The sequence below is a fragment of the Gobio gobio genome (assembly GCF_949357685.1).
Source record: "Gobio gobio genome assembly, chromosome: 22".
Classification (NCBI taxonomy): Eukaryota; Metazoa; Chordata; class Actinopteri; order Cypriniformes; family Gobionidae; genus Gobio; species Gobio gobio.
This window is the reverse complement of record NC_137118.1, coordinates 11,779,559-11,797,371: the sequence shown is the minus strand read 5'-3', so window position 1 is coordinate 11,797,371 and position 17,813 is coordinate 11,779,559. Positions and strand designations below refer to the sequence as shown.

General features: G+C 41.9%; 1 protein-coding gene across 3 annotated transcripts in view; it reads right to left on the bottom strand.

Annotated features, from left to right (window-relative positions):
* cadm2a (cell adhesion molecule 2a) overlaps window positions 1–17,813 on the bottom strand; it is a 633,556-nt gene that overhangs the window by 113,400 nt on the left and 502,343 nt on the right. For 2 of the 3 annotated variants that reach the window (XM_079803775.1, XM_079803776.1), the window contains exon 2: window positions 7,876–8,044. In XM_079803775.1, coding sequence (XP_079659901.1) covers window positions 7,876–7,993 — 118 coding nt within the window. In that variant the 5' untranslated portion in view covers window positions 7,994–8,044. The remainder of the gene's footprint in view (window positions 1–7,875; window positions 8,045–17,813) is intronic. The other variant, XM_079803774.1, reaches the window with a different exon arrangement.

Here is a 17,813-nt window from a genome sequence, read left to right as displayed (position 1 = left end):
CGAGTTACATCGTAGATTTGTCCCAAACCACATACTAGTAGTACTAGTAGGCTATGTGTTGCATTTAATGAAGAAGTACAGTTATAAAGTAATATGAATGCAATATTATTATGGTAATTTTCGCATAATATGTGATATAGGAATTACATTTGTGCACAACCTGAAGTTCATCCACACAGAAAAAAGCTATAAACAACAATAATTCATATAAGTGCTTTAACCAAATATGAGCTTCAAATGTCTGCTTAAAAAAGGCAATATATGTGGTATTAATATAGGGGTGGAGCGGGGCACAACCTAACGCTTTTTGACTTTCTCAGTTTGTGTAAATCCAATTGGGGTTCAGAGTATGTATTTTTTCCCACATTAATTGCACACATGTCTAGTACAATTATGTGGTTTTGTTTCATTAATACAGTGTATACTTTTTTTTTTATTTACCCCGAAAGAATGGAAGTGAAATGTAAAAACATGCCCCATAGGTGCGGGGTACATTATGGGGCACGTTGTAACATGACCAAATAACAGCTTAAAATGTTACCTGATATAATCAAAAAGATATACAAGACAAACTAAAATATTTTGTCAATAAAATGCAATTATTACATTTTTTAAATAAAATAATTGCATTTTTTAATCATTAAAAATATTAGCATTTTTGAGTTTGACTACAAACACATCGCTAAATACAGCTATACAGCATAATTCAAAACATAATAATAATTAATCATTTCTGAACATTAACTCTCAGTCATTATTCACCTTTTTCTCATGGTTTCTCAAAAAAAATCATAAAAGTATAGACTATAATGGCATAGTTCTAATAGGGGCTCATTGTGACGCAGTGTTATGCTGCGTTCCAGGCAGGTTTTTGAGCCCGTAAATTACAACTTCAAACCACGACTCACGACTTTGTAGTGTTCCAGGCAAAGTCACGCCAAACTGCCTGAGCGCAAGGAATTGTGTGGTAGTTAGATGTAAACAAAGCATGTCAGACCGTACGGGGTGTATGCTCATTTACAATCATTTCTATCGCCAAAGGTGCTTACTCCTTGCTTATTTGAGGGAAACGGAGGAGAAAAACAGCGCAGACGGCAAGAAAAGCTGTTATACCTTTTATTTTACGTTATTTGTATATTTGTTTCATAAACACCGCATCCGTAGGGGGCTGCCATTGTTGCTTCGCGGGCTATGTGACGTCAAAACCCGTAACTGTGAGTACATCGATCTAGTACGAGTTCACGGGTGGGAAGTCACGGGTTTGGCTGCCGTTCCAGTCCACTTTCACGGGTAGAAGGTTGGAAAAACACGGGTTACGGGTTGCCTGGAACGCGGCATTACAACACACCCCACCTGTGCAACTGGGATTTAAACCGCTGCTCGTGTCTTCTGCTGGTTAGATCAGCATTAAAGAACGATCTCAACTGTTAAATAACAGATATAAGATTAAAATAATATCGGATTTGTCTTATTTTAAATAAACACAAAAAACAGAGATGAAAAACTAAACTAAAGTAAGAAATTTACTTTTGCTATGGTTAAATACATGTTCAGCAATATCTTCCAGAGATTTTTTAATTCTGGCGCTATTTTTTCTCTAAATAATGTTGATATGGCAACTAGTAAATACACTAAGTTTCGTCATTCTGGTATGTGTGGAAAGGGTTAAAACGTCTCGGTTACGGATGTAACCCTCGTTCCCTGAGGAGGGAACGGAGACGTAACGTTAGTGACTAACGAATGGGGGTTTCGCTTAGAAGCCTATCAACTTCGAGTTTTGAGAAAACGCCCAATGGCGTGCCAATGCCATGGGCATGCGGAATTTGCATACGTAACTCCGCCTCACTGCGTGAGTATATAAGGAAGTACGAGGCAATATCGCATTATGTTACCTGCTTGAGGAGCCAAAACTGAACTCCTGCGTTCCAGGTAGCACAGCTGATGTGGCAAGGGGACGTTACGTCTCCGTTCCCTCCTCAGGGAACGAGGGTTACATCCGTAACCGAGACGTTCCCTTTCGTTCAGTCACTACGACGTATCGTTAGTGACTAACGAATGGGGGTCCCAATATAATCCCGCCACTCAGCTGTCTTCCAGCGCCCTGCGTAAGTGTGAGTACCCTGTCGTAAGACTAGTACGGACGAAGGACTCCCACTTAACACAGGAATACCAAGGTACACTGGGAAGCATATCCCAGTGAGGGAATGCCAAAAAATGCCTACCCGTGGGGAGGACTTAAGAGACACATATGACCCGCTGAGGGTTGCATATGGAAGATCTCTAGGGTACCAGCCGAAGGTGGATTTTTAACCCTAGGGGTGGCGGGGACACGCCAAGGGAAGAAACCCGCTCACTGCGGAGACTTACGGTGAAATACACATGTGGGGGTCGCCGGAGGGAACCATGCACATGGGGCACCTGGCCGGACATGAGGGTCTGGGCTCGAAAGGGCAGACTGAACTGATGTCGGCGTCGACAGTGCTGGAGGAGCTCAGGGCTCTCGGGGAGCTCACCTGAGGAAAATATCGCACGTATCCAGTCCGTGGAGTGGAGTGGCTAGCAAGCGAAGACACCTGAGCCTGGCCCATCACCGGCCCCTCGGGGGGGCGAGTACATAGTCGGACACTGGCTCCACTCGGAGATTGTAGAATCTGGCGAATGTGTTGGGTGTCGCCCAGCCTGCAGCTCTGCAGATGTCTGCTAGCGAGGCGCCATGCGCTAGAGCCCAAGAGGAGGCCACACTCCGGTGAAGTGTGCCTTCACTCCAAGGGGACATGGTCGGCCTTGCTGCTGGTAAGCCAAAGCAATGGTGTCCACTATCCAGTGAGACAGCCTTTGCTTTATGAGAGCACTTCCCTTCCGCTCTCCACCATAACAGACAAAGAGCTGGTCTGAGGTCCTGAAACACTGCGTCATGTCTACGTAGGCGCGGAGGGCGCGTACTGGACAGAGCAATGCCAAGGCTGGGTCTGCCTGGGAAGGACTCGCGTTCCACTGGGGTCTGCTCTGCCAGGGGGCTGGCGACAGAGAGGGACGAGAGTGGCGAGACCCGAGGGTGGCGCGCACTGCCGTCACCGGTCTCTGGGTGCTCAGAGACAGGAACATGAGTTCTTCCCAAGCGCTGCTAGCCCGGGGGCCAGCAGCGGAAGGATTTTCCCCCGGCCCTCACCGGGGGAAGGAGAGGCCCTGCCACCATCCCCTGGGAAGAACTGGAACCCATCTCTGAGTTGTCCACCTCCATCCTGGCGTTTAACCAGTCTGGGGAGCGGACTGGGCGACATCCTCAACCACCTCCACGGCGCGGCCCAGGTGAAGGCTGCTGCTGGGGCCGGGCGGGAAGAGGGAGGGCGCCCTCGGCGGCGAGCGGACTGAGGCGACTGGGCCGGCGGCTGGTGCAGCAGCTGGCCGCCGGGGCAGTACGTGTTACAGCCTCAGTCTGCTCTGGGGCGGCCGAGAACTGTTGGGCGCAGTTCTCAGCCGCGCCGCCGAAGAGGCCAGCCTGGGATATGGGTGAGTTGAGGAGGCGGGCCCGCTCAACGTCCTCCACATCACCAGGTAAGGCCAGGTGTTCTCCCGGACCACAGCTGTGGACATCGCCCGACCCAGGGAGCGTGTGGCCACCTTCACCGCCCGGGGGCGGGGTCAGTTGCGGCACGCAGCTCAATGAAGAGCCCTGGGTCGGCTCCACCCTTGTGCATGTGCAAAGGGGCGGCGGCCTGCCCATAGCTCTGCGGGACCACGCCACCGAAGTAGACGAGCCCACAGGCTTTGGGGGGGGTGCTTAGGACAGCCACACCACGCCACGTCAAAGCCCTCTGTGGACACCGTAGTGCGCAACAGAGAGTTCAACAGTGGGGGGGAGGGGGCCCCAGTGTACCCTAGGCCGCGGCCCCATCAAGGGCAGAGAAGGCGGAGGAGGCCACCAAACGGTCACGGGAAGCACGGGGACTTCCGGGACCGCGTGATCTCCTCATGCACCCCGGGAGCGAAAGGCATTGGGGGCGGGGCCCAACAGCTGTCGGGTGCCGGCCCTAAAAACCAATCGCGCAACCACGAGCACCCGCGACTGGGCGGAGTTCCACACCAGCGCGAGACTCGCGGCTGCCCGAGATAACATGGCTGTTAACCTTAGGTCAGATCAGGCAGTGCTAACACACCCGGAGGCGGAGCACAACCTAATCGTCATCCCCAAAGGACTCCAGCCCACCTTGGGATGCGGCGATCGACATCTCACTGCTATCCGGAGCGTGAACTGAACGAACGGGCGTCAGAGACGGGCCGTAGATTCAATCCAACACTCACGGAAGCGATGTATAAGAGGGGGGCGTGGCCCGAGGAATGAACGTCGGGGTTCTTAATACCACAGCACCGCCCTCAGGTCACCCTGGCCACCAGCCAAAGTACCATCTCACTCGGGGACGGTAGATTGGGGTGTGGCAGAGGGGACTCTCTCTCCTCACGGAGATCATTGAGTCTCGACCGCGACATCGCGATGGTCACGCCCCCGCAATGGAAACGTGACACATCCGCAAACACTGCCCGAACGTGCTGAAGCCCAAACACGCTCGAGCAGTGAATGCGTCCATAGACAGCAGCGGAAAATCGATCGCACCCGGAAGTGCACGGGCGAGCCGTCTTGAAAAAAGACGTGCCACGCGCAAGCTCTTTTTGTGAGAGGAAAGCCTCGCAGTCGATGCCGAAGCGCCCAGGGAAACATACACCAGCTGTCAAACGGACCACTGCGCAGATCAGCAGGCAGGAAGTATGCGATCACTGGAACGCGCCGTCACACCAACACCGACTGGAAAGCTGCTCGTCTCGAAGAAGCTGACAGAGTCTCAGAAGGCTGTAGGAGTGAAGAGGTAGGTACTCTTGGCTCCGAAAGCAGAACATAATGCGATATTGCCTCGTACTTCCTTATATACTCACGCAGTGAGGCGGAGTTACGTATGCAAATTCCGCATGCCCATGGCATTGGCACGCCATTGGGCGTTTTCTCAAAACTCGAAGTTGATAGGCTTCTAAGCGAAACCCCCATTCGTTAGTCACTAACGTTACGTCGTAGTGACTGAACGAAAGGGAACATGCGTGTTACAGCTAACCCCGCGTTAGGTTGTGCCCCGCGCTCCCCTACTAGTAGTACTAGTAGGCTATGTATTGCATTTAATGAAGAAGTACAGTTATAAAGTAATATGAATTCAATATTATTATGGTAATATATATATATATATTTTATGCCAAAAGTTTTGAAACCCAGAACATTCCTTTAAGAACTCAGGTATTCAGATGCCCCGCCCCCTGGGAAATCTCATTGGCTACATTCGTTGCTGAATATTCAACACTAAATATGTTCTGATTGGCTGTGATTAGGGCTCCACGATTTGGGGAAAAAAATCTAAAAAAAATGTTGTTCAGCTGAAGTCAGTTCAGTGTTGATTCAGTTCTGTTGTAAAGATCATCTATTATATTCTATAAAAAATATGTCATCGTCCAGCGCAGTTCTCATACGTTCTCAGCGTCAGTACAGTCAGATCAATAATATTGTCATTTGTATTGGGGAGAAATTCTAAACAGAGGGTATGCATGTGACGTCACCGTCGTCCGGAGTGATTGCGGTTACGCCCACTGAGTGGCAGCATTGGTTTTCAGCGTGAATGCTGCGCAAAACACAGTTTGAAACTGGAAAGAGCTTTGAGATTGACTGTACAAATAGATTTGACAAGAAATCTGAGGTATATTTTACAGACTGCGAAAGCTACAGAAAAGAGAAGCAAATGGATCGCTGCAGTTCACAGAAACAAGGTGGATTTGCAGTTGAATTTTGGGGTAAAATCATAGACTACCCAATATATTGTACTGACAACACATCAATTAAATGTTTACCTTCTTATATTCTGTATAATTGGATGTTTTAAATAAACACGGACAAAAACTATACAAGTTTTAAAGCTGGATGATATGACGATTTATTTAATATAAAGCTTTCACAGGCAAATTTGCTTTATGTATTTTCCCGGTATCGAAATCAGGCTCATATAAATGTCAGGAAACACTATTCCTGGCTGCATGTCAATATCCATGGATCACTGGATCTTTGGTAAGTTGTAAGGAACACTGTATAGAGTCCAACCTTTAGTTTAAAATGATAATCGTTTGTTTTACTCACGATTTCGCAGTTTCCCCTATTAAATTCAGTCATGCAGAAGGCTTTTTTGCCACTCAGTCCAGCTGAAGGGGCGTGTTTCGGCGGGAAAGTGGTGTCAACGCATACTCTCTATTACTCATTGGGATTTCATGTTTCTCTCTGTGTGGCTTTATGTAGAGATAGAAGTCATTTGCCTCTGAACACAAAGTCACCACCTGAATGCATAAATCAGCCATTCAAAGCTAATTGTTATTCTCCTTCCATGTATTCTTTGATCACGCCATACACGTGTGAGTCTGTGTGGGCCAGGAAACACTAAGCTATCTTTGACACATGGATCTTTTATAAATCAAAGGACATTTATTATCTCCGTACAAACAACCTGGGGAATTCTCAGATATGGAGCGCCACAATATCATTATAAAATCCAATCCGCCGGGTGTATCGAATACGTCCCATGATTACTTCCACAAGAAAAGCTCTGCTGACATAATGAACGGGGCATTTGCCGAGCCTGTGATAACGCTCCTGCTCGAGTATTGATCTGATCTGGGAACAGTAGATATCTTTAACGCTGCAGTGGAGAGTCCTTTAAAGGGCTCACCTCCCATACCTCATTTATCAAATGTAATCTGTTAGTATTCCACAACATTAATCAACCTGCTGTCCCACTTTCCCATGTGTGTGCGTTCATGTGCTCTCATGATTGTATGTGTGGGAGTCTGAGAGATTGTCTAGTTGTTGATTTTGCGTCTGCTCTTGATTAAGGGTGTTTACTGGTAAAAGTGTGTCTTATAAAGCTTTGCTGGGACCAATATTGATTCTCTACAGGAATTTATAGCCAAGCAATCATACAACACATGAACACAAAGCCATTTTACAACATCCAGCCCGGTGTGGAAGAAAATCCAGATGATGTATTCACCCTTTAACTCAGACAATGAGATATAGCTGTAAATCTTTGTACATAAAAAAAGGGATTCTGAAACTTTCATCCAAAACCACCATATGTCATGGAACTTTAAAAATCTGTACAGTATATGAATAGAGCTCCTCATATGAATGGGATTCAATTCAAAACGGATTTCAAAAGAAGCAAATTCTTCTTTTTCTCGCATTTCTCTTGCTTCGTTCACCATCTTTGATTTTATTTTTCAGCATATCCACTATATTGGAGCTCAGTTTTTCCGCCTTCTTGGAGTTATTCATTTATTTTTTCCTTTACTTTTTTTTACTGAGCTCATCCACCATGTTAGATTTATGTTTTCACTGAGCCTGCTTGCCATATTGGATTACATTTTTTTCCCCCTCTGTCCATCCACCATCTTGGAATTAGCTTTTCTCTGAACTTGTCCACCATCTTGGATTTAATAGACTTAAAATAATTAGGCCGCAACAAGGTATTTTAGGCATATAATTTTAAATCATCACAGGTGCATTCCTGATATAAAGGTGTTTCAAAAGTAATTTAAAACACACTTTGTGCACCTATGATGCCTTAAAATACTGAAAACAGAGCTGACTAGGTTCTGGAACAGAGTTCACACAGTTTATACAAGATATTAGCGCTGCCAGCAATCTGTCAACGCAATCTGAGCAGTAGTAAAAGAGCGCAATCCCTTAAAGTTCCTCCATTAAAAATCTCATTCAACTGAGGTCCCTCGTCCACCTGATAACACCCAAGACAAAGATATGAATCCCTGTGAGTTTAGTGGCAATCACTCACTCACCTTTCTTGTCCCCAAAGAAGAGTGTCTGTTGTGCCGGGTTTGACCACTGGAGGGAGGTGTTGTCATTGTGTTCCACGCGGCAGGTCAAGTTGGCTATCCCTCCTTCTGTCACAGTCATGTTCTGGACGATAGGGACCTGGCCTTGAGCTCCTGGAAGAGACAGACCAAACTAGGTGAGAGACAGTCACAACCACAGCAACATATGGAGCATTCAACCTTTAGCATAAGCGCTCAACGTGAAGCTATGTATAGAAAGAAGAAAAAGCCAAAACACGCAAAACAGCAGCGCTTGGGAAGAGAAAAACAGCTCTTGCCACAGAAGTTCTTGTAATATTAATGCCACATAAAAACTACCAAGCATTATAATGTTTTACTGACGGTTAAAAATAGAACATGACGGAAAATATACAACCCAGTCAGTCAAAGTGACAGGTAATGATTATTTGCAGCGCAAAACCTAAGATGTGTTTTCCTGAAGCCCATCATGTGGTTTGGTTTGTGGAAAAGCTTCTCCAGAAAGGCAGGGTGGAAGATAGCTATTTACATCTAGACATTGGTGAAAAGTACAGAAGACGATGAAAGTTACTTGCATCTTTTAACACTAAATCATGATCTGAACCAGTCTGAAACAGACGACACGAGCAGGCAACTGCTTAACTATTGGTTTCAGAAACAGACAACATATGTGAATGAACATTTAGGTCTATTTTTAAGGGCAATCAGATGACAATAAGCAACTTCTGGGGTAGGAATTCTTTCTGGATGTGTTATAGGAAATTAAGACTCATCAGAAATTGGAATAAAACTGCTATTTTTGTGGTAGACTGCAAAGTCTGTTTTTTAAATGCCTCCTTTATTCCATCTCTTATATTACATATTACAAACACCTATATATATATGTGTTTGTAATATATTATGTAATATAAGAGATGGAATAAAGGAGGCATTTAAAAAACAGACTTTGCAGTCTACAACAAAAATAGCAGTTTTATTCCAATTTCTGATGAGTCTTAATTTCCTATAACACATCCAGAAAGAATTCCTACCCCAGAAGTTGCTTATTGTCATCTGATTGCCCTTAAAAATAGACCTAAATGTTCATTCACATGTGTTGTCTGTATATATATATATATATATATATATATATATATATATACTGTAAAAATGTTTCTGCTAGTTGTAACAACTTACAATTTGTTGAGATAACTTAAATATCAAACTACACAGTTAACTAAACTTAATATTTTAAGTTAAGCATGAACATCTATTTTTTTATATATATTTGTAACTATTATATATATGTGTGTAATATTTCTGATATTTTGTTTGACTTTTGTTGTAAAAGTAGAAAAAATGGAAAATTGTGAAAATGGTGTAGGAAATAGACAAAAGGCGCAAATTTCCGCATTCAAAAATTTTGCCATTTCATTAAGAATATACAAAAAATGTCCCCCTGATATTTTGCAACGGGTTAAAGGTAACATTGATTCGCTTTGCTTGATACATCGCTACACTACTGACAACAGACAATGGACCAAAATTTCTGCCAGTTAAAGTACCCAGTCTAGCATGTTACTATATCCCAAGCCAAAAGAGCCAACCATCAAGTCTCTATAACAGACCCCCACATACAAAGGACGTCTCCTAAACACCTAAAGACAACAGGTAAGGGTCACCCGTGAGCCCTTGCTCACTACGATCTGAGCAGAAGACTGAATAAAGGTTTAGCTCAGTGAGAAATAATTCACAAACTGACATCCATCACGGCACCCCAGGGTTAGACAGGCAATAACAGATCACCTTGTGGGAGGGGACTCATAGGGGAGCTAATGAAAAACTGTACACACACACAACCAACCCTGGAAAGGACATGATGTATGAATAATCTGTATTTATTTAAAGAGAAGAAGTGATGACTCTTACAGACCAGAGGTCAACATCTCCAGCACTAACGCTACCAGACAATGAGATGTCAGGAGAAATGAAAAATGTCAGAATGTGATGTAATGGGTGAAGGAGAAGGACAATGGCGTGATGGAAGAGATATACATGTCCTGACCAGGCGAATTTCAAGTGTGAAGTAATTTTTAAGTTCTAACTAAAAGGGAAATGATGAAAATAGCAACCGAACACACACAGAAGTCATGGATTAAAATGTAATAGATGTGATTTAGCGCATGATTAGGACACGGTGCAGCACAGATTGGTGGTTGATGAGAGAAATAGAGATCGACGGGTATCTAGTTTGACTCAACTCTGCAATTTTAGCATCTTTTTCTGTTCGCTGCTAATTGCAGCGTGTCACAATTAGCCTGATTTGAGGGCCTGTCCAGATATGGTGTAGCTTTCATAAGAATCAAGAGGACACGAAAGAGTGAGTGAGAGACAGAGAGAGAGAGAGAGAGAGAGAGAGAGAGAGACAGAGAGAGAGAGAGAGAGAGATGCTAAGGGCCTCTCCACAGGCTCCCTGACAGAACAGCACATCAGCCAGCTGTGGTGCTTATTTCTTTTCCGTGCCTCTGGCAGTCACATTACATACACACACACAGACACTGAAGAGGTGTCGATTTGGGATTTATTTAATTTCCTCGCTTGTTTTAGTGAGACAGAAACACTTGCATATTCCACAGTCATGATTATTACTATCCCGCTGTAGCTTGGCACTGTAATGTCAATGACGCAACTCAAAAATGATTTATTCGCACCAAACTTGAGGTTAATGTATAATAAAATGTGAAAACATGAGCTACAGTTTTTGGCAAAATGGTTTGGCACGTTCACACAGGAACTAAACGCAGTTCAGTTGTGAATTCAGTTCTGTTTCTGTGCGACCAATGGATTCTGTAAATTAGCTGACTCCCTTGAATTCAAAAGGACTCAAACTGAATTTTGAGATTTTGTACAACAGAATCGCAATATTTGATCTAGCGGATGACCAAAATAGATTTATTTCATAATTGAGAGAGCGTGTGGCATATATAAAACCAAATTATATGATAATCACACAATTTCAAAGATATATGGCCCTATTTTAACGATCTAAGCTCATGGTCTGAAGCTCATGGTGAACTTAGGGCATGTCCAAATCCACTTTTGCTAGTTTAACGACGGAAAAAAAACGGTCAGCGCGCCAGGTGCATGGTACAAAAGGGTTGTACCTAGTTTCTTAATTAATCATGGGTGTGTTTTGGGCGTAACATGCTATAAACCAATCAGGGTGCAGTTGTGCTTGCACCATGGCAGATTCGCTATTTACAATCTGGGAGTGGAAAGACTGAATGCTTCTCCAGAGAGGAATATTTTTAATATTTAAAAAAGTTTGTGTGCTGCTGCGCTGTGTGTAATAAGCATAGTGTACGTGCTCTGTGCACCCGCCTATAGGCGCATATTACTAATGTGCCCTTTTAATCACACAAAAAATACTGCACTGTTGACTTTAGACCAGGTTTTTGTTGGTCAATGGCGCCGTCGTTTTCAGTTCCTCAAAATAGCAACATGCCAACAATGCGCCTGAACACACCTCGTTTCAGACCAGCAAGCCCATGGGCGACACAACGTGGCACTGGACGTGAAAATGATAACTGCGTCGGGCTGAAACTAGCAAAAAACAGTTACTTTTCTGTGAACAGTTCTTAAAAGATTTTTTTTTTTCTTAGTGTTAAGAATATTTTAACAATCAGAAGAAGGTTTTTCCATTGTAAATAACCTATTGTGCAATGGCAAAGGATCTGGTGTTCTCAGCACTGTCAAAATAAAAGTCCAAAGCTTCTGACTCTTATCGGCCAAACAGAAAAACATATGCTGAGATTTAAAGGTGCTGTATGTAAGTTTTTGACTGTAGTAAATCATAATAATACTAGGAAACATGCTAAGTTCACATCCTCGTTTCTCTGTAAAATAATGCTACAGGCAATTATTTTACTTTGAAATGAGCGTTCCTTGTCGGAATGTATGTTTTTGTTTTAGTCAGTTTTAGTTTTTTGCCAGTTTACCAAATAGTATTTTGACACCACGGGTTGCCAGTTGGCGGAAAACGCTGCATATTGCTGCCATGGAAGCCATCAAACAAACTGGGTCAGATATTACAGATTCTGCCTGACCTACAAAGCCTTGGCATCCATCTAAAAAAGCACATTAAAACGCAGATAAATCAACTCATCAACTTACAGTGTGTAAGTCTACTCGCCTTCCATTGTCAATTGCGCATGTTCCTGTTGCGAGTCCTCAAACTGTCAACCTGCGATGAGTCTGAGGAGGAGGGGGCGGGGCAAACAATATTTTGATTTTGGACTGCAGTACCCATTTTAACAACTAGTTGTCATTCTTACATACAGCACCTTTTAAAAAAAAAAGTCCCATATATTATAAAAGTCCCATATAATATTGGCCCATATCTTTTGCCCTCTGCTAACATCAACCACTATTTTGTACACAATTTTAAATCTGCCATATTTGATTTTAAGAAAAATAATCAGGCTGGTGAATATCAGTTACAATATAGTTAAATATTAGCAATATATTTTTTGCTTGCAAAAAAAAAGAAGAAAAAAAAGGTCATAATGGTACAAAAAGCCTTCTGGGTCCAGATTGTATTGTTGCAGCATGCCAACTATAGCCAAAACATGACCCCATGGTTCATCTTGGCTCAGGGGTCATGTGAGACAATAGAGTAGGTCATTAAAAACCTGATTAAGATCTCCTACAATCCACAGCATAAGAGGAGGAGGAAGAAAAATACAGAGAAATGGATCTGTATTACTCTAGGTAGGCAGGATACATTATTCATCTGTGTTTTGCATGAAGCATGGCCTGCCAGCCCCTGTCTCTAGTTCTCTCTCTCTCTCTGCTTTCTTGATCTCTGCCATCTTCTCCTCATTTTCTCATACCCATCCCTCATCACTCTTCTCTCTATAATCAGGAGAAAGGGTCAAGATCCATGGGAAATCAGTCATGGGAAACCGCTCCAAAACTGTAGGTGCAAATCTGGTTCTATTTTTACACATATGGTTGATAACAAACAATTAAGATTAACGAAATGTGTCAACTTAGGAAATCCCAAGGGGGTCCAAAACTGTGTGAACGCAAAAGATGATAACTGAGGTGTCACCATTCAGAAAAAAAAAAAGACTAACTAGGCGCCTGGTAATGATCATTATAAAATAAGGAATGATGGCAGCAACATCTCCAGTGTAGCTGCTAGCCAATGGGAAGTCTAGACAGATACATTTATTTAGAAATTATATTAAAAATATAAATAAATAATAGTAATTGTAGTTTATATTATAATAAATTCCAATGTATCAAACTGTGTGTAGTAGTTTTAGGCCTAAGACAGACTCCGCAATGTCCTCCATGGACAGTTCATGCTGTTGTTCCAAAGAGTCCATCCTACTCCCTCTTCACTGGAAATATGTTAAGTTTTGGACAGGTTTTTACCATTAATGCAGAGTATTTTCGAGATGTGCTTCCAGCTATTCAGAACTGTCTCTTATTTTGCATATTTCCTGCTAAGAGCGCTTATGAATAACAAACAACTGCTGAGAGATACCTGAAACTACCCACAATGCCACAATCATCAACACTGAAGCCGAAAACATAATACTTTATAACATACAGGGGGGGAAAGGTTTCAAAATGGAGTCACTCCACCAGAACATGCTCAGCTGAAGAGTTAAATGTGTTAAAAAGTTCAACCCTAAGGTAACGCTCGACACAAAACTTGAAGTAAAATGAATGAATGAATAAAGAAATAAAACAGTGTTTCTAGCATAAAATTTGCATTGCAGAATATAAATTCAAACAGGAAGTATCTCAAAGGCCAAACCAAAAGATTAAGCAGATATCTAATTAAAAAAGTGCATCTGCCTTCATTCCCTCTGCTCACCTTACTGAACTACACACATTTCATCAATTAACTAATTTGAAATCGTATCATTTTAGCCTAAATAACTTCTTTGTTAGGCATTATTTTGTGTACTAAGTTAATTTAGGTCCTAAAACTATTAGATTTTAAATATACTGTACATGAATCAATCAACCCTTTCACACATACAGTCTTTACTGGTAAATCACCGGTAAGAGATAATGTGTGAACAGGACCTTTTCAAAAATACCGGTAAATTGGTTCTGGAAATTTACCAGTAAGGGAAGTTGTAACATTACTGGTAAATTACCGATAATGTGCTCTGTGTGAATGCACAATGAAGATTACCGGTGTGATCACGTGCGAGGTCAGAGGGCGTTGACGTAAGAAGTCTGTTTTCAAAGGCTCTGGGCCAATCCTAAAGTTCTCAAAGAGATGACAGGATTACTCTGTGCTGTTTACAGTAAACTTTTTAATAGTTTTTCTATGTAAATATGCACTAGATGATTATCTGTGGTGCGTCTTGCAGCTTTTTCAATGTCATGCTGGAGACCCTGCCTTCTTTTCCATTCACTAGCGCTGCGGCTTTGCAGTTGGATACTATTAGGCTCTTGTTTTTAAGGGCAAAAACTCATTTTGATCATCCCTTACGTCGCTCAGACGTCAAAAATGTTGTCAAATTGAACAGATAAGATAGTGAAACTAAAGTGCTTCTCACTGCATTTAAAGATCATTTCTGATGACTGACATCACAGATTTTACCAGTATTTTGGAGCTGATGTGTGAATCGTATCTTACCAGTAAAAAGACGGAACGCCGTTGCTTGTGTGAACAGCATATTTGTGGATTTACCGGTAAAGTCGTTCTGATAATTTTATGGTAATTTACCGGTTTTGCTTTGTGAAAGGGGCTAATGTTTATTTACTTTTTAAAGGGATAGTTCACCCAAAAATGAAAATTAGCCCATGATTTACTCACCCTCAAGTCATCCTAGGAATATATGACATTCTTCTCTCAGATGAATTCAATCGGAGTTATATTAAAAAAATGTCCTGGCTCTTCCAAGCTTTATAATGGCAATCCATACGCTGGAACGGCAGTCTCTCATGAACGCAAGTACGATAATTAGCGAAAGTTAGAGATTACAGTTTGTAAAGTTTTAAATATGGATATTTTTCTCACACAAATGCATCACTTTGCTTCAGAAGGCGAACACCCGGAGCCATATGGATTACTTTTATGATGGGTAGATGCACTTTTATGGACTGCTAAACAGAAACAGCCATTATAAAACTTGTATTAGCCAGGACATTTTTTTAATATAACTCCGATTGTACTGTCTGAAAGAAGAATGTCATATACACCGACTTGAGGGTGAGTAAATCATGGGCTAATTTTAATTTTTGCGTGAACTATCCATTTTAATGCACATTCCTAATCTTCCTGTAAATATTCTGCTTTTACTCAATAACAATTCAGCAATTGACGTTGATTGTAATATCACAATAATTAGTTAAATAATACACATATTAGACACTACATGTGAAAAAATCATATATTTTAATAAATTGGTCACAATTCTTTTCTCTCTAGGCTTAAAGGTTTTTCAAAGAGGGAATTTTTAAACATCCATCTTGTCGTTCTTTTTGTTTGGTGATACTGCTCTTAAGACACTTTTTGTGTTGCGATGATTTGATCAAAACCAGCACGCTCAATATGTCGACTTAATAGAGCGATGAGGTGAGTCCTTCCACCTTCCTCTGTGGTCAGTGGCGTCTGATTGAAACGGATCTCTCCATGGGATCTGGTCTGTCTAATGTGTTTTGAGTTCTCTCTCTCTCTCTGTATGTATATCTCCCGTTCTCCTCTTCCCCTCTGTTTCTCCTTCCTGTGTGTACGTCCCTCCCTCTCTCAACGCTCAGCGAGCAAAATATAAAATTAGCTCCAGCCTCTCCTAAATGTCCTCAATAACTCTCCCACTGAGAGGTAGAAAACAAAGAGGGAAAAGTCTCATGTGACATAAAGGAACTCATATACGACATATTTCCAAGATCTTAATATCAATTAACATATTAATTGTGTGAAATCTTAACGGAATAGTTAACCTAAAATGAAAATCCTGTCATTTTTTTACTTACCCCTTTAAACCTGTGAAAACTTTTTCAAGTACAAGGTTGAAATCTATTAAAACAATAGACAACACCTCGCTGCCTTCAGACATATTTTAAAACATCATTTAAGAAACACAACTGACATTTAGCAGCTGTTTTTTGCTTTTTAGTTTTTTCCCACCCTCACTCTGCTAATGTTTAGAGGCTCTCACAACATTTGAGATGACGCAAAACATGAATCAGTTGCATGAGTGATCTGTCTTGGCTCTTCGAGCCCACGTATCTCTGTAACCTTTCAGCGGAAAACTGTAACAAGATGACCTTTAGCAAGAATGCTCTTGCTCGCTGAGACGCCGAGGCCAGCCTGGAGGTAGTAATGCCCTTGACCTTTAGCCCTGACCACGCTGACAGGCAGCCCACATTTTTCAGCACAAATCAACCACCACAACATTTTTTTGCAGATTTAAACACATTGGAACATATACTGGAACACTGCAAACAAAGAGTGAAAGAACCGTGACTGTCAATATAACTGTACGACTGTCAATAGAGTGCATAGTGCCCGCCCACTGAATGGATGGCTTTCAACTAAAGCATATATCATCAATTAACAACCTCGAAGCTCACAAGAGGTCTGTCTTTACAGGTTGCTTTAGCTATTGAGCAAAATTCACATCAAAAACATTTTCGCTCTTATACGAAACTCCCGGTTCTCCCGGTTTACTTGGATGCGAAATTTAGCCAAGTAACAGTAAATGTGACCACATTTTTACTTTTATACAACAATTAGTCCTGCCACTTGTTTTTATTTCAGAACCCGACTGTTGTACTCTACACTCTAAAAAAAAAAAAAGGTTCTATATAGCACCAAAAATGGTTCTTGGCTCGTAATCATAGGGGAACCTTTTTGAGTGCTATATAGCACCAATTTTGGTGCTTCAGTGGTTCTTCAGCGGTTCTTCAGAGGTTCTTCACCGGTTCTTTGACTAAGGTGCTATTTAGCACCGCTAACTATGGTGCTATATAGCACCGCTACCATATACAGAACATGTTAAGATATGGTGCTATATAACACCAAAAGTGGTTCCTCTATGATTACGACGAAGAACCTTTTTTGGTGCCATATAGAACCTTTTTTTTAGAGTGTATAAACACTATTGGAATGCTGCTTGACCAATAAGATTTGAGGGGCAGTATTAATTGTTCTATAAAATATTTATATTCTTCCCACCAATCACTGCACAAGTTAAGGTTACATATGATGATGAAAGCACATTAGTGCTAGCCCTCGCAAAACCAATGCTACACTCTAAAAAAAAAGGTTCTATATGGCACTAAAAGTGGTTCTTCGTCGTAATAATAGAGGAACCACTTTTGGTGCTATATAGCACCATAGCACCTTAGCAAAATAACCGCTGAAGAACCACTGAAGAACCTAGGTTCCCCTACACTCTAAAAAAAAAAAAAGGTTCTATATTGCACCAAAAATGGTTCTTGGCTCGTAATCATAGGGGAACCTTTTTTAGTGCTATATAGCACCAATTTTGGTGCTTCAGTGGTTCTTCAGCGGTTCTTCAAAGGTTCTTCACCGGTTCTTTGACTAAGGTGCTATATAGCACCTCTGAAGAACCGCTGAAGAACCACTGAAGCACCAAAATTGGTGCTATATAGCACTAAAAAAGGTTCCCCTATGATTACGAGCCTTTTTTTTTTAGAGTGTATGATTACGAGCCAAGAACCAATTTTAGTGCCATATAGAACCTTTTTTTTAGAGTGTATGTCACGGCCAATTTGTACGTATTTGTACAAGGTGGCTAATTCGTACGACCTCACTCTTATGAATTAGTACGATTTGTCTATACTGCAGTGATGGGTAAGCTTACACAAAAAAAAAAAAGGTTATTTGGCACCAAAAATGGTTCTTGGCTCGTAATCATGGGGGAACCTTTTTTAGTGCTATATAG